This window comes from Moschus berezovskii, chromosome 17 (genome assembly GCF_049115385.1).
Source record: "Moschus berezovskii isolate FMDL1 chromosome 17, NW_MosBer_1.0, whole genome shotgun sequence".
Classification (NCBI taxonomy): Eukaryota; Metazoa; Chordata; class Mammalia; order Artiodactyla; family Moschidae; genus Moschus; species Moschus berezovskii.
This window is the reverse complement of record NC_142476.1, coordinates 33,921,038-33,948,528: the sequence shown is the minus strand read 5'-3', so window position 1 is coordinate 33,948,528 and position 27,491 is coordinate 33,921,038. Positions and strand designations below refer to the sequence as shown.

Sequence of the window (27,491 nt, the reverse complement as noted above, 5' to 3'; positions counted from 1 at the left end):
ATTTCTCCCAGCAATCTTGATTCCAGCTTGTGCTTCTTCCAGCCCAGTGTTCCTCATGATGTACTCTGCATATAAGTTAAATAAGCAAGGTGACAATATACAGCCTTGACGTACTCCTTTTCCTATTTGGAACCAGTCTGTTGTTCCATGTCCAGTTCTGACTGTTGCTTCCTGACCTGCATACAGGTTCCTCAATAGGCAGGTCAGGTGGTCTGGTATTCCCATCTCTTTCAGAATGTCCCACAGTTTATTGTGATCCACACAGTCAAAGGCTTTGGCATAGTCAATGAAGCAGAAATAGATGTTTTTCTGGAACTCTCTTGCTTTCTCCATGATCCAGCGGATGTTGGCAATTTGATCTCTGGTGCCTCTGCCTTTTCTAAAACCTGCTTGAACATCTGGGAGTTCACGGTTCACATATTGCTGAAGCCTTTCTTGGAGAATTTTGAGCATGACTTTACTAGCGTGTGAGATGAGTGCAACTGTGCGGTAGTTTGAGCATTCTTTGGCATTGCCTTTCTTTGGGATTGGAATGAAGACTGACCTTTTCCAGTCCTGTGGCCACTGTTGAGTTTTCCAAATTTGCTGGCATATTGAGTGCAGCACTTTTACAGCATCATCTTTCAAGATTTGAAATAGAAACTAAGTATTTAAAAGTAAATTGTTGGCATCTATATCAAAAGTAAGCTAAATTGCTGAAGAGAATATTACATCAAGTTGTTAACAGATATTAGTATCCTTAAAATATATTAGTATCCTTGTGAAAATTTGGCCTCTTAGCTATTTTCCTTGCTGTTTGGAGAAATGAGGGTAACTGAAGGCCTCTGCGAGCTTCAGGAAAGAGAAGAACATAATTATAAAGAGGGTATAAAAAATGGAATGGAATGGGAAACCACTTGGCACACAGTTCTGCTGAAGATCATCTTCAAATGTTAAATGTTAATGATATGATTGAATGTTCCTTGAAAGTAGAATCTTGTCTTATGAATTTTCTCTCTCTTTAATAATTAAAATAAAGCACCAGAAGCCTGACATGAAAGGATCAATAACTAAATGAATGAATGAGTTGATGATTTTCTTTTTAATCAATGACGGGTCAGTACTGCTTTAAAAGTGGTGTTGTGTTTTGTTTTTTTTTTAGTTTCTAGAAATTAACTGCAAAAGTGTTCAGTTCAGTTCAGTTCAGTTCAGTCGCTCAGTCGTGTCCGACTCTCCGCGACCCCATGAATCACAGCACGCCAGGCCTCCCTGTCCATCACCAACTCCCGGAGTACACTCAAACTCATGTCCACAGAGTCGGTGATGCCATCTAGCCATCTCATTCTCTGTCGTCCCCTTCTCCTCCCGCCCCCAACCTTTCCCAGCATCAGAGTCTTTTCCAGTGAGTCAACTCGTCGCATGAGGTGGCCAAAGTATTGCAGTTTCAGCTTTAGCATCAGTCCCTCCAATGAACACCCAGGATTGATCTCCTTTAGAATGGACTGGTTGGATCTCCTTGCAGTATAAGGGACTCTCAAGAGTCTTCTCCAACACCACAGTTCAAAAGCATCGATTCTTCGGCGATCAGTTTTCTTCACAGTCCAACTCTCACATCTGAGAACATATATATGAAGAAGCCTAAGTTTACTGTTACTTGACTTTCACAATTTTAGAGTTGGAAGTCCCCCACTTCCCTCATTCCTTCTCTGCCAATAAACCTGCTACCAGCTGTGAGGGAGAGTGGCTGAAGCCAAGGTTAGCAGGTGGGGTCAGCAGAGCTGAACAGACTCTGAGCTTTCAGGCTTAGCTGCCTGGTAGAGCCACAGAAATACAGACCTGTAGCCCACCTCAGTTGTGGGTCCTAGTGCTCATAGAGTTATTGGCTTTAGAATAAAAATGGGGACACATGTCAAATGAGTTTCAGCAGACAGAACAACAAAACAACAAAACCCAGTAAAAGGGCTTGTAATAAACATATCTTGGGCACTCATTGTGGACCAGGATATGAACTCGGTACTTCTTAGGGTATATCATGATTGTGCGTAGTCCCTCAGTTGTTTCTGACTCTTTGCAACCCAATGGACTACAACATGCCAAGTTCCTCTGTCCGTGGGATTTCACAGGGAAGAATATTGGAGTGGGTTATCATTTCCTCCTCCGTGGAATCTTCCCGACCTGGGGATCAAACCCACGGCAGACTGACAGGCAGATTCTTTACCACTTGAGCCCCCTCTTAGAGTATATAGACTCTGACAACTGCCTCAGTTCAAATCTTAGCTCTGCAACCTTAGAGTTGTTTCACTTTAGGCGGGTTACTTAGCTTGTCTGTTCCTCAATCCCTTCATCTGTAAAATGAGATAATAGGTGGCTCAGAGGTTAAAGCGTCCACCTCCAATGAGGGAGACCCAGGTTCGATCCCTGGGTTGGGAAGATCCCCTGGAGAAGGAAACGGTAACCCACTCCAGTATTCTTGCCTGGACAATCCCATGGACGGAGAAGCCTGGTAGGCTACAGTCCACGGGGTCGCAAAGAGTTGGACACGACTGAGCGACGGAACGGAACAGAACGGAAGAATGTGTGACATGAATGACAAATAAATGAATGCATTTTGAAAGTAAACACATAGTAAGTGCAAAATAAGATCATGATGATGGTGGTGGTGGTGAGATCTTCCAATCCTTCTAACATTTCTACAACTTAGACTATATTGCCTACTATATTAAACGAGTGAATCAGGGACTCATGGCTTCTCAGCCTCCGATAAAGGAAACGGTTCCAAGCTGTATCTGGAGCAGAAGTCTACTATTTTCTGTGTCACCTAAGCCAACCTCTTCATAATAACAGCCAACAGAAGGAGGTTTGTTAAGGCTGCATCCACCTATGGGTTATTTGACAGGAAAGTCTCAGGAATTACGGTAACTAGCAGGGTCCATCCACTTGTTTCCCTGAGTTAGAATAAGAGTGGCGGAAAGTGGGGAAGCTGGCAGCCCAGGAATAAGATGAGAAACCTCGTAAAGCTGAGAGGAGTCAGGTGAGGTCTGAAGTGAGGTGACCTAATGAGTGAGTGGATAGTATGAACATTTAAGAAAGTCATCAAAATGGGGACATTTACAGTGTAGACTGGACAAAGTTTCCCATTCGTGGCCACAGGAGCAACAGAAACAGGTGCAAAAAGCCAAACCACAAAGTGCTGAGGCTGGGGGCTCACAAGATGACTTGGATCCTGCCCAACCCACCAGTCCCAGGTTTCATGAAATTTTGCTTTTAAGATTTTTTTTTAATATCAGAAGATTCCTGTCTCCCTTACCTCCCTATGAATTTCTACAGTAAAACTTCATTACAGAGATGGTCTGAGTAGATCTCCGTTCTTTAAAGCTAAAAAGTTTAATCAATACATTCATGTCACTGACGAGGTCATGAAGCCTCCTCAAAGGATAGCAGGTTACACAAAATGGTAAAGCCAGGATCTGAAGACCACCTTCCAACTAAATGTAGGGTTTCTTTCCACTATACCCCAGTTCCCACTCTACAGGAATGGGGGAGGGTAGCCAGCAAGATGGATAGCTGATCAATTGCAATGGCTAATAGATTCACAAGTTCCTGCACCTACTGCATCTTGGCAAGAGATGCACAGCCAGACCATGGTGCCAGGTGGGGGAGATTTGCAAGGCAACTCTCCCATGGCTCTTGGAATAGCCCTCAAGTGGACCTGGGAAGCTTCCAGGCTCTTGCATGTCAGACTGTTGAGACAAGCAAAAAGCAAAGTGTTTGTGTTATTTAGGGGTCTTGCGATTTTAGGAACTGCCCACCATTTTCCTAATGGGAGGCCAAGAACAGAAAGATGGGATTAGCAGGGGGACAGTGTGGCCAATAGGTCAGTCTAGCTCCATCATGGATGGCTTGAGTCCCTAGATAAGCTCCTTGGACTGAATCAGGACTTGTCTTTTTGTACTTTCCAATTTATTACTCAAGTTCTGTTCTTTGTGGTAACACAAAATGTCTTAACTCCTCTATCTGGTTCTTAAAGATCAGAAGGACCAGCCCTGATAAATTAGGCTCTGCTCTCTTCAACTAAACAAATAATATCAATCGACAAGAAAGATGCAAAAGTGACTCTGATGGATGAGATTGCTAACAAATGTTTGGTAACAGGTTTGTTGAACATGGAGGTTCATGACATTGTACAGGAGACAGGGACCAAGACCATCCCCATGGAAAAGAAATGCAAAAAAGCAAAATGGCTGTCTGAGGAGGCCTTACAAATAGCTGTGAAAAGAAGAGAAGCGAAAAGCAAAGGAGAAAAGGAAAGATAGAAGCATCTGAATGCAGAGTTCCAAAGAATAGCAAGGAGAGATAAGAAAACCTTCCTCAGTGATCAATGCAAAGAAATAGAGGAAAACAACGAGAATAGGAAAAACAAGAGATCTCTTCAAGAAAATTAGAGATTCCAAGGGAATATTTCATGTGAAGATGGGCTCGACAAAGGACAGAAATGGTATGGACCTAACAGCAGCAGAAGATATTAAGAAGAGGTGGCAAGAATACACAGAAGAACTGTACAAAAAAGATCTTCACGACCAAGATAGTCACAATAACGTGATCACTGACCTAGAGCCAGACATCTTGGAATATGAAGTCAAGTGGGCCTTAGAAAGCATCACTACGAACAAAGCTAGTGGAGGTGATGAAATTCCAGTTGAGCTATTTCAAATCCTGAAAGATGATGCTGTGAAAGTGCTGCACTCAATATGCCAGCAAATTTGGAAAACTCAGCAGTGGCCACAGGACTGGAAGAGGTCAGTCTTCATTCCAATCCCAAAGAAAGGCAATGCCAAAGAATGCTCAAACTACTGCACAATTGCACTCATCTCACATGCCAGTAAAGTAATGCTCAAAATTCTCCAAGAAAGGCTTCAGCAATATGTGAACCGTGAACTCCCAGATGTTCAAGCAGGTTTTAGAAAAGGCAGAGGCACCAGAGATCAAATTGCCAACATCCGCTGGATCATGGAGAAAGCAAGAGAGTTCCAGAAAAACATCTATTTCTGCTTCATTGACTATGCCAAAGCCTTTGACTGTGTGGATCACAATAAACTGTGGGACATTCTGAAAGAAATGGGAATACCAGACCACCTGACCTGCCTCTTGAGAAACCTGTATGCAGGTCAGCAAGCAACAGTTAGAACTGGACATGGAACAACAGACTGGTTCCAAAGAGGAAAAGGAGTGCGTCAAGGCTGTATATTGTCACCTTGCTTATTTAACTTATATGTAGAGTACATCATGAGGAACGCTGGGCTGGAAGAAGCACAAGCTGGAATCAAGATTGCTGGGAGAAATATCAATAACCTCAGATATGCAGATGACACCGCCCTCATGGCAGAAAGTGAAGAAGAACTAGAAAGCCTCTTGATGAAAGTGAAAGAGGAGAGTGAAAAGGTTGGCTTGAAGCTCAACATTCAGAAAACGAAGATCATGGCATCTGGTCCCATCACTTCATGGGAAATAGATGGGGAAACAGTGGAAACAGTGTCAGACTTTATTTTTTGGGGCTCCAAAATCACTGAAGGTGGTGATTGCAGCCAGGAAATTAAAAGACGCTTACTCCTTGGAAGGAAAGTTATGACCAACCTAGATAGCATAGTAAAAAGCAGAGACATTACTTTGCCAACAAAGGTCCGTCTAGTCAAGGCTATAGTTTTTCCCGTGGTCATGTATGGATGTGAGAGTTGGACTGTGAAGAAAGCTGATCGTTGAAGAATTGATGCTTTTGAACTGTGGTGCTGGAGAAGACTCTTGAGAGTCCCTTGGACTGCAAGGAGATCCAACCAGTCCATTCTAAAGGAGATCAATCCTGGGTGTTCATTGGAAGGACTGATGCTAAAGCTGAAACTGCAATACTTTGGCCACCTCATGCGACGAGTTGACTCACTGGAAAAGACTCTGATGCTGGGAAAGGTTGGGGGCGAGAGGAGAAGGGGACGACAGAGAATGAGATGGTTGGATGGCATCACCGACTCTGTGGACATGAGTTTGAGTGAACCCCGGGAGTTGGTGATGGACAGGGAGGCCTGGCGTGCTGTAATTCATGGGGTCGCGGAGAGTCGGACACGACTGAGCGACTGAACTGAACTGAACTGAAAGGAGAGCATCTGCCCTCTTTCCCTGCCCACGCACACTTAATAAGTACCTGGCAGTCTTGGTGGCACATAACGATGACCATGCTTACCACTGCTCTTCTCTGCCCTAGAAATGGTTGAGCTTGAGGAGGAAAATGAAGACAGCTTCAAGCAAAGTAATATGTGACTCTAGACAGCTGAAGTAAACTTGAACAAGGATGCTCAGGTAAGAGCAAGAATGTGTCTTCTGGCACAAGTGGGCTGCAGTTCTGGAAACACAACCCTCAGTTCAGTAGGACTCCCCATATGTGTTTTCTGTGGGCTTTGTTCTAACTCAACCTGAAGTGTGACTTCCCCAGAATAGAACTTTCTGAACCTTATTTTCTAAATTGTTTCTCCCAGAAGAAAACTATGTGTCTTGGGCTCACCTGGGGCTCCCAGAAACAAGAAGCCTGGGGACCCCCGAGGGGCCAGCAATTGAAGGCTGTAGGAACTGGCCAACACTGGCCAGTGGGCTCCACACAGGGGCGAGTGGTTCTGAGCAGCACCCAGGCTCGATTGATGGATTCTCTTCACAAACCCCTCAGGAGGAATAGACAAATGCTCAAAGATTTTTTTCCCCTCAGTTGTGAACTGTGCCTAAGAAGAGTGAACTATAAAAGACATCATCTAACAGTGGGAATTATCATATGTATATATGTATACATATACACACAAACATACATATATCAAACTGAAGCATTTTTGAAAGGCTACTTGCTGTGAAAAATATACTTAACCAACCCATATGCATATAGGAAGTCTATTAACACTGTCATCTTTAATTACAAACATGAAATATGTAGATAATACATTAAAATTACATTATGCACTATTAAATTCTTTTGCATATTTTAGGAAGAAAAATGTAGATCCCATGGTAAATTAACAAAAGTACAACATGAAAATTTAAATTCACAGTTTCTGACTGTCTAATGTAAACTCGTATTAAAACCTGGTCTTCAATGGAGTAAATAGTTTGCTAATAACTGAAGAATTCCTTGACTTTGGTTTAAGCTCACGTATCAGTTTACATTTGACGATTTTGTTTTCACTTGTTCAAGAGCTTGCAAAATAGTATCTTTGTGCTCTTTTGTAGTTTTAAGTGTCAATTATCTGGCTAAATTCAAAATAAATCTCTTCAGCCAAGTTTGAATCATGCAAGAGGTTAAAATACATCATGTGACCCTCCAAGCAATAATATAAGATTTCTGGAGGGAAATCCAATTGTTCTATGTAAGGAAGAAATAGTACCTCCTTGGAAAAAATAATTCAAAAATTTTAGGATGTGATTGAAAAATAAGAAAAGCAAAAGGTTTTTCAAAGTTTTAAATTGCCAAGTTCTCAGCTGGGGTATTGGTTTTCTGTAAGCTCAAGATTTTGCTGATGGTATATTTATACTGGGCACAGTGTAAGAAGGAACTTACCAGTTCCCATCCATACAGTGTCAAAAGGACACAAAAAAAGGTCTTTCTTGGCATCTCATTCTCTCATTACTTACATTTTGTGTGTAAAACAAAACACAGCCAACAGTGAATGCAAAATATAAAAATAAACAGTGGTCCCTGCACTGAGGCAATATGGATGAGAAAAGTGTAAATACAAAATGAAAGAAATGTAAACGTTAAGGTGTTCACAGAACCATTAATTCCCTCTGCACATATTGGAAATATTTAGGATTATCAGTTAAGCTTTTATATATACATTTTCTTAACAAGAGAGAAAAGGTTGGGTATATTCATGTTTTGATAATAACCTTAACTTTTCTCTTTTTTGAATTATGCTATTTGGATCCAACTGAAAACCTCCTCAGTATTGATCGTTATAGCTAATGAAAAATAGCCCTGCTATTGTTATTTCATAACTAACAGGGTTTGGGTAATAAGATTTCATTTAAGTGCATTTCGCTGCCCAACACTGTTACTAGTCAAAGGACTTTGCTACCTTCTAACGCTTATACTGCTGTCATGCGAGGAGCCTCAAATGGCTGCCTACTTACTTCCAAAGGATACCGCATAAAGAGTATCAGATAAAGTCTACCAGTCCCTGAGTCTCTTAAGAAGAAACCATCAGAGACTCTGGGAACGACATCTTCAAACAGGAAACCCTCAGGCTTGATTTCTAAGCTAAGGGCAGATACACAACTTCAGACTTTGAAACTGTTTCTAGAATAGAATGTAAAGGATAGGAGAGGCAGAGTCTGAGGTTGGATGGAATAGGGCTGGAGGAAGGTGGGATGGGAAGAGGGGCTGCAGGAGGCTCCACTGACCACATCGTCTCTGCAAGGATGGGAGGCAGTACTTACGTCTTTGGTTTGCCTGGGGAGCCCTGTGCTCCTGCAGAAGTCATAGGCTTTCCTGAATTTTCCATGGAGGAGTGGGTCCATCCACATCTGAGAGCAAGTCACACAAGTCTTGCCCACCCTCACGCTTTGCCCAAGCCCTTCTAAGGGCTGCTCTGCCTGTTCCAGTTTAGTCGAAAATAACATGGCATAAACTAAAGTCAAGCTGAAGGAGTAATCACTCTCATTTTATTTGGAAAGCTGAATGTCACTGTTGGTCTGTCATGGGGTAACCAGTAGCATATGAAGGAAAGAGCTCAGAGTCCCAGGTTTAAGGTTGATTTTTATTCTCTTTCCAATTCCTTGTCCACTGTCCATTAATTTCTGCCCAGGAAAACTCAACAAAAAGCTTTAGCAATACAGGGCTTTTCCTAGGGGTTATTATATCTTAAGGACACCATCTATTGCCTCAAATTATTTGGCATCCTTGATCAGCCACCCATCCCCATAAATATGTGCACACATAGGCATCTACACACTCACACTTCTCTAGAGAACCTATCAGAGCATCTCATTCTGCGGATAGAAGGCAGGATCCTTTCTGTGGTGAAGATAGGATGTGGCAGCCAGGACGGCTTCAGTCTGTCTTCCCTCAGAAGCTCACAGCACTCCCCTGACCCCCACGAAACACACCTGATACCTCATCTGTCCTAAGCTCATACTTTGGGTTTTTACCACATCCAACATGAATTCCTGGGAATCTCTTTCACCCTAAACATGTTTGCAGTGTTCTTTGAAATGGTCTTGGACCAAAAGAAACCAAACAAAAATGATCCAAGACAAAGACCACTTCTTCCCACATTGATGGGAGGATGTCGATGGCTGGTGGGAAGTCCACCATTGTGCCTTTCTTTTCAATCAGACCATATGATAAATACAAAAACAATGCAGCTCCTACCTCTGTCTCCCTAGTCAATGCCAGGGATGATACTGACGGTCTGCCCGTTCTCACCACAGTCTGGAAGCTACAAGCTACACTGAAGAAAACAAGCTTCCTTGAGAGAGGAAACCCTGGTCTTTAATGAAGGATATACAGGTACTCTAGCCCTTATGTTGTAAACCTCAATTAGCACAGTAATCTCATTTACCCACTTACTTTCTGGCATAGCTGAGGTTGGCCATTTGCTATTGAAAGACTCTTTTCTCAACCACATAGTTTCAACAAACTAGAGCAGCATATACATATACAGGTAATCTATCAAATAAGTCATTCCTGGAGACACTGGCTCAGGAAGAAATGGAAGACTTGCATTCTGAGATTTTATGCCAAACAGTTAGATAATAGAAATTCTAATATATCTAAAATGTGCTCAGTTTTCCCCAGTCTAATATACAGAACTAAATAGCACAGAGTGATGGTACAAGACTAATAGATTAATTACAGTTTAGACCAAGACCTCATTTGGTTTGAAAGAGCCCATCCTCTCCCATACACAGATAATCAGTCAAGTCTCAGCTTGCTTTCAGGCTACCCTCGGAGCAGGTGATGTATTGATTTTACTAATAAAAATATTGAGTGAGTCAGGCATTTTTTGTTTCTACTGTGAAACACATTCATTTATTCCACAAATAATTATTTAGCATTAACTATGTGAATGCACTCTTCCAAGTGTTGAAGATATACCAATGAACAAAACAATATCAAACAAAACCCATGCCTGCCACTGTAGCATGTTACTGTCTGTCTAGTGAGATTATAAAACATAAGTTTCTAGAATGTTAGAGAAAAGTCTCTAATTTTCAGAAGGGACGTTGATGGGATGTTTCTGAGTTGGACTAGTGGAAGAGGCAAGGCTCTATTTATTGGCATGTCCTTTACTGTAAGAGGATAGAAAGCCAAGACTAACTTTCTCCCAGCTGGGAGAAGATGCCTCGGTAGCAGCAAGCAGATTAGGCAATCCAGTCACTCAGCAAACATTCATGGAGAAACTATTAGAAGATATTCTGATAACTGAAAAATCCCTTTCTAAGACAATCCAATGCCCCCATCTGAGGTTGTCTCTGATTTGTAAAAGTTACTCCCTATCAAGGCATATTCCTAGAGAACCCACGGGGAGTGGTGCTGTGGAAATAACTGCAATGTTTACTTACACCACAGGTGGAGACATTTTCCATAAATGAGAAATCGACTTATGAACAAGCTCAATGATGAGACTGTGGAGATGGGTCCTCCAGGGCTGTGGAACCCACGTTCTCAAGGTCAAGGTGGTATAGCCTGAGAGGCTATGGTTGTGCAGCTCTTACCATGACTGAAATGTGCAGGATTCTCAGCTCCTCTTCTGCTGACTCATGCTGGGGTTCTTCGGTTGGGTCTTGCCCAGGGAGGCTTGGGGCACCATCCTGGTGGTGGATGTGAAAAAGTAAAGTGCCATTCTCCAGCCACTGCTGCCTCCAGCGCACCAGAGGGATGTCCTCCGTGTTGCCTGAGATCTCTAGAGCACAGACACCAAAGGCAGAGGTCAGAATTCCAAGTGGACCGGTCCAAATCTACGGTTTAATCTTCTTTTAAGACACGGCCTCTGATCAGTCAGTGTCAGCTGAAGACAACAAAGGGTTTCTAACTACAGTGGAGTCAGGCTTACTGCTGCTCCAGATCTCAAGGAGGGGAAGAAGCCCTGAGAAGAACAGAATTAATCCCCCATCAGTCTTTGCACCATAAACTAATGGCCCGGGCTCCCGCCCATTGAGAAAAATGCAAAGGTAAAAATTCAAGTTTTCACCATGTTTCTATGATCAACAGCATCCTTTACTGAGCACAGTTTGAATACCCTGGTGACCCACTGAGGTAAACAGGAGGTTGTTTGCCTCTTGTAAATTTAAAAGTGTGAGTTCCCTAGCAATTACTCTTAGACACCAGTGAATCTACCAAGAAGAGAGTTAGTAATTACTGTGCAGAGAACTGGCACTTATGGAAGAGTCCTGGGAGGTTACTGCAGAGCAACTGGAGCTGGCAGGTTATTTCTAAAACCACCATCATTTGCTGCTTAGTCTACTGGAGATGCCTGATACTGGCTTTTGGCAGGTAATGTTTTAATTCCTTTTAATTTTTCTCTTCATTTTTGCAGAGCAAAGATGATGTACATGAGAGGGTGATGAAGACATGGGCCCTTATCACAAACTTAAGCGCTCATCTGCTCTCTGAGTTCTAGATGCAGGCACTGAAATAACAAAAACAGTGAAAACCAATATACGCAAACCTGTTATGCACTCTGAGCGATAGCAGCTCAGCTGTGCTGCAGAAGTATACTGCTACATGCCCCTTCCTCTAATATTCCTAAGCAGTATTGTATCAAAGTTTTGAGACATCCCACTATAGAAAGAACCTGATTAACCCAGCATTCTTGAGCTTCATTTGGCCCTAACACCATTTTTTTTCCTTAACAACTACTATCATCCTCGAAAACTAATATTCTGCTGAACATACTTGGCAAAGCATTGCTTTAAAATTTTCATTTTTTTTTGAAAGGCATGGCTTCTTCTCCCAAAATTTATCACCTTTGACCAAAAAATTCAATATACATAAAAAAGATTTAATAAGATCCATTTAGAAGAGTATTCTCATCAAGTACCACAATCATAAAGAGGAAAGCAATTTTAAATATTTATCGAGTTTATAAATATCTTTCAGTATTTGTGGGAGTGTACAAATGATGTTCCGCTGTATTTATTTACTTATATATTTATTCTTTAATTTATTTAACCTACACGCACTGGATATGTACTGTGTATGAACTGGCACTGTTCTAGGCACCCAGAGACTAAACTGAATGAAATCCTCGACAACTTCTCCAAAGCAACCCACTGTGAGTGAATGTGTCCTGTTACACCACATGCATAAAAGCTTTGTGGAGACAGAAGAAGGAAAGGGTAATCTTGCTTGGATAGAGGGTGGACGATGGAAGGAAAGCAGACTTGCCAAAAGAAGATGTTATGGTGTTGGGCCTTGAAGAGTGGACTTTGTTAAGTAGAGATATGGGGAATGGACATTCAGACACTGATAGGAGAATATGGAGAAGGAAGAGGAGGAATATTGGCTGGTCCTCTCAAGGAAATTAAGTGAGAGGGGTTCATGATCCACAGGTCATCAACCTGTCTCTAATAGACACTGCGATGATTCTCTAGCTCAGGGGTTCACACCCCTGGGGCCATGGGCCAGTACCGGTCTGCACTGCAGGAGGTGAGCGGTGCGCAAGGGAGCAAAGCTTCATCCGCTGCTCCTCATCACTCCCCATCGCTCACATTACACCTGAATCATCCCCTCCCCACCCCTCTATTTGGGCCCCCCACCCCATCCATGGAAAAACTGTCTTCCACAAAACTGGTTCCTGGTGCCAAAGAGGTTGGGGACTGCTGCCCCAGTTCATCCTACCATCCTACAGACCAGAGAGGAGAATAAACTTAGAAGCGTGCAGGAGGTTGAGGGTGTAGCAAAGACAAGGTGCTCAGAGTCCCCTTCATTCTCAGCCTCTCTCCCTAATTATCTGAAGGACTCGGTTGTCCTGTTGGGCTGGTCAGCGGTCTATGCTCTCACAGTGACCGGCACAAGCATCGAGGACACAGCAGTGGGCAGAGGGTGTGAGAATGGAACATGCCCTGCAGCCCAGCCCTGCCTTCCCCGAGGCACAGCTCCATTTGTTAAGTGAGGAAGTGACACGGGCTTCCCAAATCCACCTTTCCTCTAAGGGTTTTTTAAGATTTCCGGGTAAACAGAAAGCACACCTCCATGGGCACCTGGGTAGACCTGTGGCTACCACATCATGCTTCATCACAAGCCCTGCAATCACAAACCCCACTCCCCAGCACTTACACTTTCTAACCACTTATCAAGCCTCCCCATCAAAGCACTGGAAGATTCTCCTGGGAGACACTCTTCCCCTCCCAAGTCTGTTTCCTGCAGCTGCGGTAGAAACCAAACTCTATCTCCTCCTCACCACAGACATAAAAGTCACAGGCAGGGATGGACATGTACACACTGCTGTATTTAAAATGGCTAACCAACAAGGTCCTACTGTATAGCACAGGGAAATCTATTCAATGTTATGTGGCAGTCTGGATGGGGAGGGAGTTTGGGGGAGAATAGATACATGTATTTGTATGGCTGGGTTGCTTTGTGATGCACCTGAAACTATCACAACATTGTTAATGAGCTCTACTCCAATATAAAATAAAAAGTTTAAATTAAAAAAATTACAAGCAGCAACAGCTCCTAATAGAGCACTTAATGGCCTAATTAAATCATCTAGAGCAACACACATCCAGCCTCTTGCCTTCACTCGCTTTAACCCACCTTGGAATTTATTCTGCACATGCCGGGTGCCTCTTTAGCCCTTCCTGTAACTATTCAAGAGGAATCCAGCACCTGATACCTTCAAAGAACTCAACAAACTGGCTTTTTATTTCCCAGGAGACCCTCATCAAGGAGGTCAGGCTCATTAACTCTGTTTTAACTGTGGAAGCAAAGACAAGTAAATACCCAGACCAAAGTCACCCCAGCCTGGCACAGACCAGGGACTAAGACAGATGAAGGAACTTCTATCAGATCCCCTCAACCTCCAACACACGCATCAGACAACATGACCTTGGAACATGCATAAAGGAGGAAGCAATTGAGTTTAAAGTCCATGGGGTCTTTTAGGAGTTTGTGCGCTGTGGTACTTTAATTCTTTGCACAAAGTCTTAGTATTCCATGAGTTCTTTTACAATTGAAATATAATTCATAAACCATAAAATTCACTCTCTCAAATATATACAATTCAGTGGGTTTTAGCATATTCACAAAGTTGTGCAACCATCATCACTCTAATCCAGAAACTTTTCATCACCCCCAGAAGAAACCCTGCAGCCAGAGGCAGCCAAGATTGTTTTTGAGAAGGAAGGAGTTCCGCTTCAAGGTTCTAGGGGTGAGGGTAACAAGGAAGGAACAGGTGCAGTCGGTATACGGGGAGGTGGACTGAGAACACAGAATCTCTAGCTTTGGCTTCCAGTCTGGCCCTCTGAACCTATCTATGAGTTGCTCATGCCAAATTCCTTTGGAAAATTATATTCCATTCCTGTCCGGACCAGAACCATCATAGAGGGCAAAGGGTGAGAGAAGGAAGTTAACATACCTGCCAGTGAAGGTACCTGTCATTTTTTAGATTAAACGTAATTACAGAATGATAGGTTCCTCCTTGGCTTTTTCCCCACCTCTCCTGGCAATATCTGACATGGGAGAGCTAAAATCTAAACCAGGAAGTCATTTACTTACGCTCTATCTGGCTTGGATTAACCAAAGAAAAACCCACACAGGGCACAGTAAATGTCTTGTGAATTTGATCACAGGGGGGCTGAGATCAGAGGCTTGGAACATCAGTGTAATTGCATTGGTCTAGATGTCAGCAAAATGGCTCAAGAACAATAAACACTTAGAAATTGCTTGACCAATGCAAACCTGCCCTGGGACTCTGAAGGAGCAAATATGGAAAGTGATCAAATAGTTACTTTAGTCCAAGGCCTCCTGAGGGCAGTGAATGAGGCTCCAACAGAGTCTTTGCCAGTGTACTCAATAAAACAAGTGCCAAGAGGAGCCTGCATCGTCATCTCAAGGTACCACCATGACCGTCTATCAAACTGTGGGGCTGAGATCTCCAGGGAGGTAGGACTGCCCTCACTTTGAGCGTTTCAGTCCTTCCAAGCTTCCCCTCCATAAACCTTACGGATCTCAGCACCTCCAAAATTTTTGAATGCCTGAAATACACAGAAACCAGGAAGCCATTTATTCTTGTATTCAGCAAAGATCCTAGGAGCACATTCTGCTGCTATTGTTTAGTCGCTCAGCCGTGTCTGACTCTACCACCCCACGGACTGTCACCCGCCAGGTTCCTCTGCCCATGGGATTTCCCAGGCAAGAATACTGGAGTGGGCTGCCATTTCCTCCTCCAGGGGATCTTCCCGACCCAGGGATGAAACCCACATCTCTTCCACTGGCAGGCGGATTCTTTACCACTGAGCCACCTGGAAAGTCCACTCTATTTACCACATTTAGCAAGTTGTGCTACAGGTTTTCTACTCTCAAGGAGGTGTTGGTCTCATAAGAAACTGAAGACAGAGCCATGAATAAGTACTCTAAACAGTAACAGCAGTGCTGGGTGAGAGGGTGGAACTTGGCTGGGCCTGTTCCCTTGGGAAGGGATAAAATGGGAAGCAGTGTTGGGAGGCAACTCGAGATGAAGAGAACAGTGTATATAAAGAACAGCAGGTGATGCATGCTTGCAGAGCTGCAGGAGGCCTGGCTATGCTGCAGAGTGAAAACACGCAGAGCAGAAGTGGAGGACTGGGGGCTGAAAAGCCAGATTGGTGTCAACAGTAAAAGTTGTGAATGCCAGTTTAAGGAGTTGAGCACTAATGCAAAGTCACCCATGGCTTTATTAAACAGAAGGATGAACAAAGGCATGATTATAGAGATGAAGAAGAACAGAAAAAGCAGCAGACAGAGGAGACTCGGTCACAGTCTCACTGCAATTCTGATCCTCTATTTCACAGAGACCACAATACTTAGAGACCTCGGTCTGGAGGAATCTTAAATGAGACACCAGGCTTTGGGTTTTCTACTCTGTATACGGAGGAGCTGTGTCGATGAATTTTAAGATCCTTTTGTAAGTTGCCACTCCACAATTCTAAATCCAACGGGTGTGCTTCACATGAGCACCTTAAAAGACAATGATTTCAATGTCCCAAGCAATGTCAAATCTTCACTCCAGTCTAACCTCACTCTACCTCTCCCCTTTCTCTTGAGCATGCAGTGGACACATTAGGGATGATGCAATTGGAGTTTTTAGGGGCCAGGTCCATCTTCAGACTGGACCTTAGGTTGGTGAGAAAGGTTCTCATCCAGGCTGGTATAGATATGCAGATTCTAAGAAACCTTGGAGCTTCTGCACACAATAGAGAACTAGGAAGACGGGACCTTAGGCAAGGAAATCCATACTACAGAATAACCTGGGACAGGCAAAGGCAGAGAGGAGGAGAGTGAGATGAACTCACTCTTAAATTGGCCTTAGTCATTGTTCTAATGTTAGCCTACGTGCTGTGAGCTTGCCGCACTGTCTTTCTGAGGGGTTAGCTTAGGACACCCAAAACTCACTGCGGAAATCTCTGGTCCTTCTTTAGGCATCGCTTCACACTGAGAGTCCCTGAACTGACCTGCTAAGACGACGCATCACATCGGAGTATCAGAATCTGCCCAAAGGACAACTTCATCGAGGACCAGATGCATGATGTCCTCTTTCAAAGAATCTGGCAATTTAAAGTCAAATGTGGATTTGAACTTGGGAAATTCTCAAAGATCCTTTAATTCACTGAATAACTTAATAGTGGCTTAGAGCAGACCTGGCATTCTGGGTCCCCTTTCCCTCTCCTGGCAAGGTCAGGTTTCACACTAAATCCAGCTGAGTATTAATGAGGTGGCTCAGGTGTTGAGGTCAAGCCAGAAGGAAGCATTAACTTGTCCATTCTTAGCCTCTTGTTAAGGGCACCTGATGAACTGACCCCACAGTCTTTCAAGATTGAGGGTGATAGCCCTTATGGCCATGACTATTAGAAGACTTTGCTTAGATCAGGATTTTTAAATTCACTGTTAATCTTAAAAACCTTGCCTCCAAACCAAATCTAATATGGCTTCGGAAGGAGCTCCCCAGAGCAGAGTTAGAAAAGGGCTGGATCAATTGGAAGACAAATAAAATGCACAACCATGAAATTCCCTGCCATTAGGGGATTGGAAGGGGAGTGTCTATGGGTTATTAGTTTTGCTTGGTTGTTTTTTCAATTCTATTAAGTGTGGTATTGTGAAGAGCCTCATATTCTTTATGAAAGAATTACAAGGGAAAGGGAACATCTCTAAAAATAGAATCTAGCCACTCGTCCAACCTCTGCTATCTATGCTGCCATTTTGAGTTTTTCTCTGCCACAAGGATTAAGCTCAGAACTTTAGTGGTGATAGCTAATTATCCCAAGCTAAGGATAACCAGTGGGTCTTGTCCATCAGTGACTAACATTAAGGCGACCAAAGGTAGGCCTGTGATAGAATCACACCTTTTTCTTCCATTCTTTTTTTAATCGTCCCCACCCCCCACTTCAGAGTTTGAAAGATATTAATGGCAGGTCTAAGCTTCCCACATGGTCTCATTATGGTCTTCGGACTGAAACTGTTAACAGTGGCAGTAACTTTCAACACCTCTGTAAGAAAATAACCTGCTAAAGGTCAGGGGTTAATCACAGCAGAGGATCACTAATTATCCTGTAAATCTTTACTCTGGTATCAAACGTGACCCAAGTCTTTATTTCTTCTGGAATAGCAGCCTCTAAAGGCCCCAACTTGTTCCAGAAACATAATGAGAGCAGCACATTAGTGTCCTGGCCATCTGTGAAGAAAGATAAGGGACAGATGAAAATCAGGCAAAGGAGAGGGATGCAGGGAGAAAGGACAAAGTCAGGAGAAGTAAGGACAGGAGGACAGCCAGAGAAACAATATCCCATGGGTTGAGCTGGCTGGGTCTCCACGCCTCTCGCCACCGGGACCATCTGGTACAGAGTTCTGAAGTGATGCAATCCCACATCCCAGAGAGAGAGCCACAAACAATAAGGTGCCCTACTAGGTCTAAAAACATCCCCCAGCACGGATGCCAGGAACACCAGCGATTTGCCCGAAGTTTGTGCCTACATAGGCCTGGCTAAGTGATCAAGTGAGAGATAACGTAGCCAGGTAATGCTTTTGTAAAGATGTCCAGAACACAACTGGAAATGGAACTCTCTTTGTGGCTCTTCTCTTCAACTCCCAGTCAACCATGGACATGCTGCTTATTATCCCACTCTCACTCCTCTGCCCCCACACACAACTATGTGAGCAAAAGCGTCACAGCAAAATGGCTTAAAATTTAAGAATCTCTCGCCCAACAGAAGAACAAGATGTTCCTTTTTCAAGTAACTGGAATCTTTTTGACTTTCTGAGATTTGGAATAGAAATTTCCACTTCTGACCAGGAGAGGGATAATTGAATTCCTATTTCCTCTGCTTGATGACATTTGCTCTCAATGGCAAAAATAAGACAGCCTCAAATCATTAATGATCCCGTGATGAGAAATGGAATGGCAGGTTAAAGAGAGCTTTGCATTGGGGTAGGGGTGGGGGACGCCGGAGAAGCAGGTTGCTGTAATTTCCCCAGAGCCCACTTTTCTCATCTTCAAATGATGAGACTAGAAGGTCTCTGAGGACCAACCCCTCCCAGCTCTAACCATGGTATTCAATGACACTGGCTCTAGTCACACCCCAAATCAGGCGCAGGCTGAGTAAATTTCTGCATGCCCACTGGATAAATGTCTCTGGAAGTTTCTCCAAATCAGACTTTCCTCTTGGGTTTTGGGATGCTTCCAGCTTAGTCCAGCCTATCAGTTTATAGACTGGTTACATTGAAACTCAAGACAGGGACCTATAGGGAACTATAATGACCTAGAGGGAACTCCAATCAGCAGCCCCCAATAAGAAAGAATTATCTAGCATACAGATGTCAACAGAGGGTCTCCAATGACTTTTTACTTTTCGTGTTTATGTGGATAAGGGTAGTCTAAGTAAGAAAATCGCATCTGATCTCTCTGCAGCCTTACCAATCGCCCTTTATAGAGCTATATTCTAAAAATCAGAAATGTCAGCTTCCTTAAAAGCTGCTTACCCATCCACTTCTCTGTTTTCTGGAGAGGTTTACAATGGACTAAAATGAACAGATATGGAAAGAAGGAGTGATGAGGGAGAGAGAAATAAGGACTCATACAGTATGTTGTCTCTGGGGTTGGGTGGGGGCAGAAGCTGCAGAAAGCGGAGGGTGGTTTTGTAAATCGGACTTGATGGAAAGCAGCGAAGCTTTCTATGGATGCTGCTGGAAGTAGGTCACTCTGTGCTCCTGTGTGCTGGCATGAATAGCAATTGAGCAACTCTTCGAACATTCTATTTACCTAGCCATGAAGATGAAAACATTCCTGTGGGGGGAGAACGCGGCCAAAAGGTTCTGACACAACCAGAGAGATGAGGAGACATTCAAATGGCTTATGATTTCATCCAAAATGCTTTGCTTGTTCCTACAACGGTGTTTCTCTGGATCTTTTCAAACCTCTGCAAAGAGTTTATCCACATGATACTCATTAAAGTCTCATTTGAAAGGGGAAAGAAAAGCCCAAAGCTCTTTGAAAAAGGCAGGGTTATCTGGGCTACAGATGTACGGGTAAAAAGATTTTTAAATATATCTAGTTCTATTCTCCACTGCCATCTGACTGACCTTTGTAAATTGAGATAACGGCACGCATTTAACAAAATCTGACATCAAGTAAGATGTGTAATAATATTTAAACTCTGTAATACTAAAATACATATTTATGGATCATTTTGTACATTGTAATGAGAATAAGACACTTTGAAGCCTGCAGTCTCACAATCAGCATTCTGATTTGAGCTTTGCAAGTCCTTGGGGGCCACTTGGCTGCACTTTGGCATTGAAAGCAATATGGACACAAGGGTTTGGGAAAACCAGGACACTGGTTACAGGGTGATTGCAAGGAAACTGTCTGGTAGATCCAGGGAGAGCTATGTTCACTCTTAGTCCTCCCTCTTGTACGCCATCTTTTACTAACAAAAAGTTTAGTATTTGCTATAATTCTCTGATCTCCAACAGTGACGTTCCCTCACTAGCTCTCACCTTATAAACTGGATTGGAAAAGAGAACGATAATGGCAAAATATCACCCGCACATGACTTACATAAGGAGACTAGCCCTCAGCTTCTCCTAAACTGTCTTGATTCATTTCCATTTCTAATTAGTTCTCATACCCTTGTATTTCTATTCTTATCATCTGTGATTCAACCCAACAACCAATGATGTACCTATTACGAGCTAGCTCTGCAAAGAAGCCCTTTCAACATTCAAGAGGTAATTTAATCTTTAACGATGCTTTAATGTGGGTATTTATATTCCCATTTTACAAACAAGGAGCTCCAGAAAAGTAAACCTACTTGACCAAGTTCACCCAGTTATAAATACTAAAATTAGGGGGGGAAATTCCTATATCTTTTGGCTTTAAGGCTACGGTTCTTTTCCACTACTTCCGTCCCTGTTCTCTCATTTTACACATTTCAGTCAGTCCAGTCACTCAGTCATGTCCGACTATTTGCGACCCCATGGACTGCAGCACGCCAGGCCTCCCTGTCCATCACCAACTCTGGGAGCTTGCTCAAACTCATGTGCATTGAGTCAGTGATGGCATCCAACCATCTCATCCTCTGTTGTCCCCTTCTCCTCCTGCCTTCAACTTTCCCAGCATTAGGGTCTTTTCTAACAAGTCAGTGCTTCGCATCAGGTGGCCAAAGTATTGGAGTTTCAGTTTCAGCATCAGACCTTCCAATGAATATTCAGGACTGATTTCCATTAGGATGGACTGGTTGGATCTCCTTGCAGTCCAAGAGACTCTCAAGAATCCTTTCCAACATCACAGTTCAAAAGCATCAATTCTTTGGCGGTCAGCTTTCTTTGTAGTCCATCTCTCACATCCATACATGACGACTGGAAAAACCATAGCTTTGACGAGACAAACCTTTGTTGGCAAAGTAATGTCTCTGCTTTTTAATATACTGTCTAGGTTTTTCACAGCTTTTCTTCCAAGAAGCAAGTGTCTTAATTTCATGGCTGCAGTTATCATCTGCAGTGATTTTGAAGCCTAAGAGAATAAAATCTGTCACTGTTTCCACTGTTTCCCCATCTATTTGTAAAGAAGTGAGGGGACCAGATGCCATGATCTTAGTTTTCTGAATGTTGAATGTTGAGTTTCAAACCAGCTTTTTCACTCTCCTCTTTCACTTTCATCAAGAGGCTCTTTAGTTACTCTTCACTTTCTGCGATAAGGCTGGCATCATCTGCATATCTGAGGTTATTGATATTTCTGCTGGCAATCTTGATTCCAGCTTGTGCTTCATCCAGCCCGGCATTTCTCATGATGTACTCTGCATATAAGTTAAATAAGCAGTGTGAGAATATACAGCCTTGATGTACTCCTTTCCCAATTTTCAACAAGTCTGTTGTTCCATGTTTGGTTCTAACTGTTGGTTCTTGACCTGCATACAAATTTCTCTGGAGGCAGATAAGCTGGTCTGGTATTCCCATATCTTTAAGAATTTTCCAGTTTGTTGTGATCCACCAGTCAAAGGCTTTAGCATAGTTAATGAAGCAGAAGTAGATGTTTTTCTAGAAATCTCTTGATTTTTCTTTCTTTTCCAATGATGTTGGCAATTCAATCTCTGGTTCCTCTGCCGTTTCTAAACCCAGCTTGAACATCTTTTTGAAGTTCTCTGTTCTGTTGAAGCATAGCTTGGAGAATGAGTGCAACTGTGTGGTAGTTTGAACATTCTTTGGCATTGCCTTTCTTTGGGATTAGAATGAAAACTGACCCTTTCCAGTCCTGTGGCCACTGCTGGGTTTTCCAAATTTGCTTGTATATTGAGTGCAGCACTTTCACAGCATTATCTTTTAGGATTTGAAATAGCTCAGCTGGAATTCTATCACCTCCACAAGCTTTGTTCGTAGTGATGCTTCCCAAGGCCCACCTGACCTCGTACTCCAGGATGTCTGGCTCCAGGTGAGTGATCACACCATTGTGGCTAAATGGGTCGTGAAGATCTTTTTTGTACAATTCTGTGTTTTCTTGCCACCTCTTCTGAATATCTTCTGCTTTTGTTAGGTGTATAATATTTCTACCCTTTATTGTGCCCATCTTTGCACAAAATGTTCTACTGGTATCTCTAATTTTCCTGAAGAGATCTCTAGTCTTTCCTATTCTATTGTTTTCCTCTGTCTCTTTTCATTGACCACTCAGGAAGGCTTTCTTATCTCTCTTTGCTATTCTTTGGAACTCTGCATTCAGATGGATGCATCTTTCCTTTTCTCCTTTGCCTTTCACTTCTCTTCTTTTCTCAGCTATTTGCAAGGCCGCCTCAGACAACCACTTTGCCTTTTTGCATTTCTTTTTCTTGGGGATGGTTCTGATCACTGCCTCCTGTACACTGTTACACAACACTGTCCATAGTTCTTCAGGCACTCTGTCTATCAGATCTAATCCCTTGAATCTGTTTGTCACTTCCACTGTATAATCATAAGGGATTTGATTTAGGTCATACCTGAATGGTCTAATGGTTTTCCCTACTTTCTTCAATTTAAGTCTAAATTTGGCAATAAAGAGTTCATGATCTGAGCCACAGTTAGCTCCATGTCTTGTTTTTGCTGACTGTATCAACATTCAGAAAACAAAGATCATGGCTTCTGGTCTCATCACTTCATGGTAAATAGATGGGGAAACAGTGGAAACAGTGTCAGGATTTATTTTTTGGGCTCCAAAATCACTGAGGATGCTGATTGCAGCCAGGAAATTAAAAGACGCTTACTGCTTGGAAGGAAAGTTATGACCAATCTAGATAGTATATTAAAAAGCAGAGACATTACTTTGCCAACCAAGGTCCGTCTAGTCAAGGCTATGGTTTTTCCCATGGTCATGTATGGATGTGAGAGTTGGACTGTGAAGAAAGCTGATCACCGAAGAACTGATGCTTTTGAACTGTGGTGCTAGAGAAGACTCTTGAGAGTCCCTTGGACTGCAAGGAGATCCAACCAGTCCATTCTGAAGGAGATCAATCCTGGGTGTTTATTGGAAGGACTGATGCTAAAGCTGAAACTGCAATACTTTGGCCACCTCATGCGACGAGTTGACTCACTGGAAAAGACTCTGATGCTGGGAAGGATTGGGGGTGGGAGGAGAAGGGGACGACCGAGAATGAGATGGTTGGATGGCATCACCGACTCGATGGACATGAGTTTAAGTGAAGTCCGGGAGTTGGTGATGGACAGGGAGGCCTGGCGTGCTGTGATTCATGGGGTTGCAAAGAGTCAGTCACGACTGAGCAACTGAACTGAACTGAACTGAACTGATAGAGCTTCTCCATCTTTGGCTGCAAAGAATATAATCAATCTGATTTTGGTATTGACCATCTGGTGGTGTCCATGTGCAGAGCTGTCTCTTGTGTTGTTGGAAGAGGGTGTTTACACATCTCAACCCAAGATAATAGAAGTAACGTGCTTAGCAATACGTGGCATACGATGAATACCCATCAACATCAATATTGTTATTATTAATACTGTTTATTTGTTTTCATTGTTAGTATCACTCATAGAAATTCCAAAATTGAGTAATACTCATTGAGAGAGTTAAGCCAAGGGTAACTTTAACTGTCACAAGCTGCTTAAAAGTCTTCTGAAGCCCAGGAATCATTAAGAATCAGCCCAGTTCCAGTGAGGAACTTGGCCAAGTCATACATGTATATCTCTCTAATGCTCCTTAAAAAACTGAACATTCCTTAGACATCACTGATGAAATCTCACTTACACTGTCTTCTTTAAGATCTGGCCACTGGGGCTTTCACAGATGATGTCAAGCTATCCATGCCCATGGATGCCCAAGTTACCCATGGCCCCCCTGAGCTTGCTGTAAGGCAAAACATTCAGTAATTGACCTTGTGGGTTCCTGGACACAAAATCCTTAGTGACACCCATTTTTAATTTTTATAGGAAATAGGCTTAATTTAGCCTCTAAGACATTTCCTGAATTGGAGTACCTGAAAAACCATGGACGGAAGTTTGTGACATTGTACAGGAGGCAGTGATCAAGATCATCCCCGAGAAAAAGATATGCAAAAAGGCAAAATGGTTGTCTGAGGAGGCCTTAAAAATAGCTGAGGAAAGAAGAGAAGCAAAAGGCAAACGAGAAAAGGAAAGATATGCCCATTTGAATGCAGAGTTCCAAAGAATAGCAAGGAGAGATGAGAAAGCCTTCCTCAGTGATCAATGCAAAGAAATAGAGGAAAACAATAGAATGGGAAAGACTAGAGATCTCTTCAAGAAAATTAGAGATACCAAGGGAAATTTTCATGCAAAGATGGGCACAATAAAGGACAGAAATGGTATGGACCTAACAGAAGAAGCTATTAAGAAGAGGTGGCACGAATACACAGAAGAACTGTACAAAACAGATCTTCACGACCAGATAATCACGATGGTGTGATCACTCACCTAGAGCCAGACATTCTGGAATGCAAAGTCAAGTGGGTTTTAGGAAGCATCACTATGAACAAAGCTAGTGGAGGTGATAGAATTCCAGTTGAGCTATTTCAGATCCTAAAAGATGATGCTGTAAAAGTGCTGCACTCAATATACAAGCAAATTTGGAAAACCCAGCAGTGGCCACAGGACTGGAAAAGGTCAGTTTTCATTCCAATCCCAAAGTTGCTCATCTCACACGCTAGTAAAGTAATGCTCAAAATTCTCCAAGCCAGGCTTCAACAGTATGTGAACCATGATCTTCCAGATGTTCAAGCTGGACTTAGAAAAGGCAGAGGAACCAGAGATAAAACTGCCAACATCTGTTGGATCATTGAAAAATCAAGAGAGTTCCAGAAAAACATCTTCTTCTGCTTTATTGACTATGCCAAAGCCTTTGCATGTATGGATCACTATAAACCGTGGAAAATTCTTGAAGAGATGGGAATCCCAAACACTTACCTGCCTCCTATCTGTATGCAGGTCAAGAAGTAACAGTTAGAACTGGACATGGAACAACAGACTGGTTCCAAAATGGGAAAGGAGTATGTCGAGGCTGTATATTGTCATCCTGCTTATTTAAGTTATATGCAGAGTGCATCATGAGAAACGCTGGGCTGGATGAAGCACAAGCTGGAATCAAGATTGCCAGGAGAAATATCAATAACCTCAGATATGCAGATGACACCACCCTTATGGCAGAAAGCGAAGAAGAACTAAAGAGCCTCTTGATGAAAGTGAAAGAGGAGAGTGAAAAAGTTGGCTTAAAACTCAATGCTCAGAAAACTAAGATCATGGCATCTGGTCCCATCACTTCATGAAAAATAGATTGGGAAACAATGGAAACAGTGTCAGACTTTATTTTCTTGGGTTCCAAAATCACTGCAGATGGTGACTATAGCTATTAAATTAAAAGACGCTTGCTTCTTGGAAGAAAAGTTATGACCAACCCAGGCAGCAAATTACAAAGCAGAGACATTATTTTGCCAACAAATAATGGTCCATCTAGTCAAAGCAATGGTGTTTCCAGCAGTCATGTATGGTTGTGAGAGTTGGACTTATATAGAAAGCTGAGCACCGAAGAATTGATGGTTTTGCATTTTGGTGTTGGAGAAGACTCTTGAGAGTCCCTTGGACTGCAAGGAGATCCAACCAGTCCATCCTAAAGGAGATCAGTCCTGAATATTCATTGGAAGGACTGATGCTGAAACTGAAACTCCAATACTTTGGCCACCTGATGCGAAGAATTGACTCACTGGAAAAGACCCTGATGCTGGAAAAGATTGAAGGCAGGAGGAGCGGGAGATGACAGAGGATGAGATGGTTGGATGGCGTCATTGACTGAATGGGCAAGAGTGTGATATACTTTGGGAGTTGGTGATGGACAGGGAATCCTAGCGTGCTGCAGTCCATGGGGTCACAAAGAGTTAGACACGACTGAGTGACTGAACTGTACTCAAGGGGAACCTTCTATCCTCATTTTCTCCTTGGGGGACAAAGCTTTCTTTTTTAACTTTTTTTATTGTGGTAAATGCCACATAATATAAAACATACTATTTTAACCATATTTATCTGTACAGTTCAGTGGCACTAAGTACATTCACATTTTTGTGTAACTCCATCGTCATCCATCTCCCAAATTTTTCACCTTCCTAAACTGAAACTTTGTCCCCAATAAACACTAACTTTCCACTCCCCCTGTTCACCCCCTTAAACCCTCCTCTGTCCCTGGGCATCTACCAATGTACTTTCTGACCCTGAATTTTATTATTCTAGGTGCCTTGTATAAGTGCAATCAAACGGTGTTTGTCTATACCCACTGTATGTTGGAATGAATGCATTTTTAAGGTTAACTTAATACATGGGAGACAGAGCTTTCTACCCCATTCCTACAGACCTGTGAGCTCACCTGGCTGACTTTGAACACTGCCTTCTTGCACACATACAGTCAGGGAGCCTTAGACAGTCGGCCAGTCATCTAAGTTCTTTTCTCTAAACCACTTTCTCCAACAGAAAAGAGGGGTCAGAGTAGCTTCTAAAGCCTCTTCTCACCCTAAGATTCTCTGATTTTATTTTTTATCTTCCTTCGATCTGCAATCACCGTATTAGGGGCTGAATCATCAGTTCCTGTGAAGTGAAGCTGAGAAGTGGTAGTAGTCTTCTGCATCTCTGTTGTGTTTTTCAGCCCAAGAAAGGGGAGTGGGGCAGCATGCTATGGCACATGGAAAATTCCTATTATGCCACTGTGTTTCAACTTAAAAAGACCTTTTTTATAAGGCCTCTGCTCTGCTCATTCATCAGTCCTCTGCAGCGGCAGGTTTTACAGAATTAGGACTGAAGGCCAAAGAGGGTAACTGATAATCTCAAGGATTAGAGGTAAAGTGACAGAGACAAAAAGGCTCAAATCCAGCTTTCTGACTCCCGCAGTGCTCTTTCTACCAACCTGTGCTGTCTACCAAAATGATGCTGATTTTACTGAGAAATCATGAACCACTGTGCTTGTATGTCAGCTTAATGAATTAGATATACGGAAGATACACATCAATAATAAATACCGTCAGGAGTTTGAAGAGTTTGAGCTTATAGACCTGGGAATGAAATTGAGTTATTAACCAACTCATACTAGTATACAAATTACATGACAATCTGATGTGATTTCCCTGTGACAGACTTCCCCAAGGGGATCAGATCTGCTTCTTCCTGGATTCCAGCTACTGGTCTAAAGACACTAGACACTATCTTGGGCCCATTTCTTCAGGCTATTGTGTAAATGTTCCCTACAAAAGAGGTCAAGATGACCTCTAAGTAACCTGACAGATATCTCCAGGGAAATATTAATCTAGCCATCTAGTCTCTG

The 27,491-nt window shown here is 42.7% G+C and overlaps 1 protein-coding gene across 1 annotated transcript in view; it reads right to left on the bottom strand.

Moving 5' to 3' along the window:
* ASTN1 (astrotactin 1) overlaps positions 1-27,491 on the bottom strand; it is a 366,450-nt gene that overhangs the window by 226,506 nt on the left and 112,453 nt on the right. Inside the window, exon 2 of the mRNA XM_055419198.2 lies at positions 10,723-10,910. Coding sequence (XP_055275173.2) covers positions 10,723-10,910 — 188 coding nt within the window. The remainder of the gene's footprint in view (positions 1-10,722; positions 10,911-27,491) is intronic.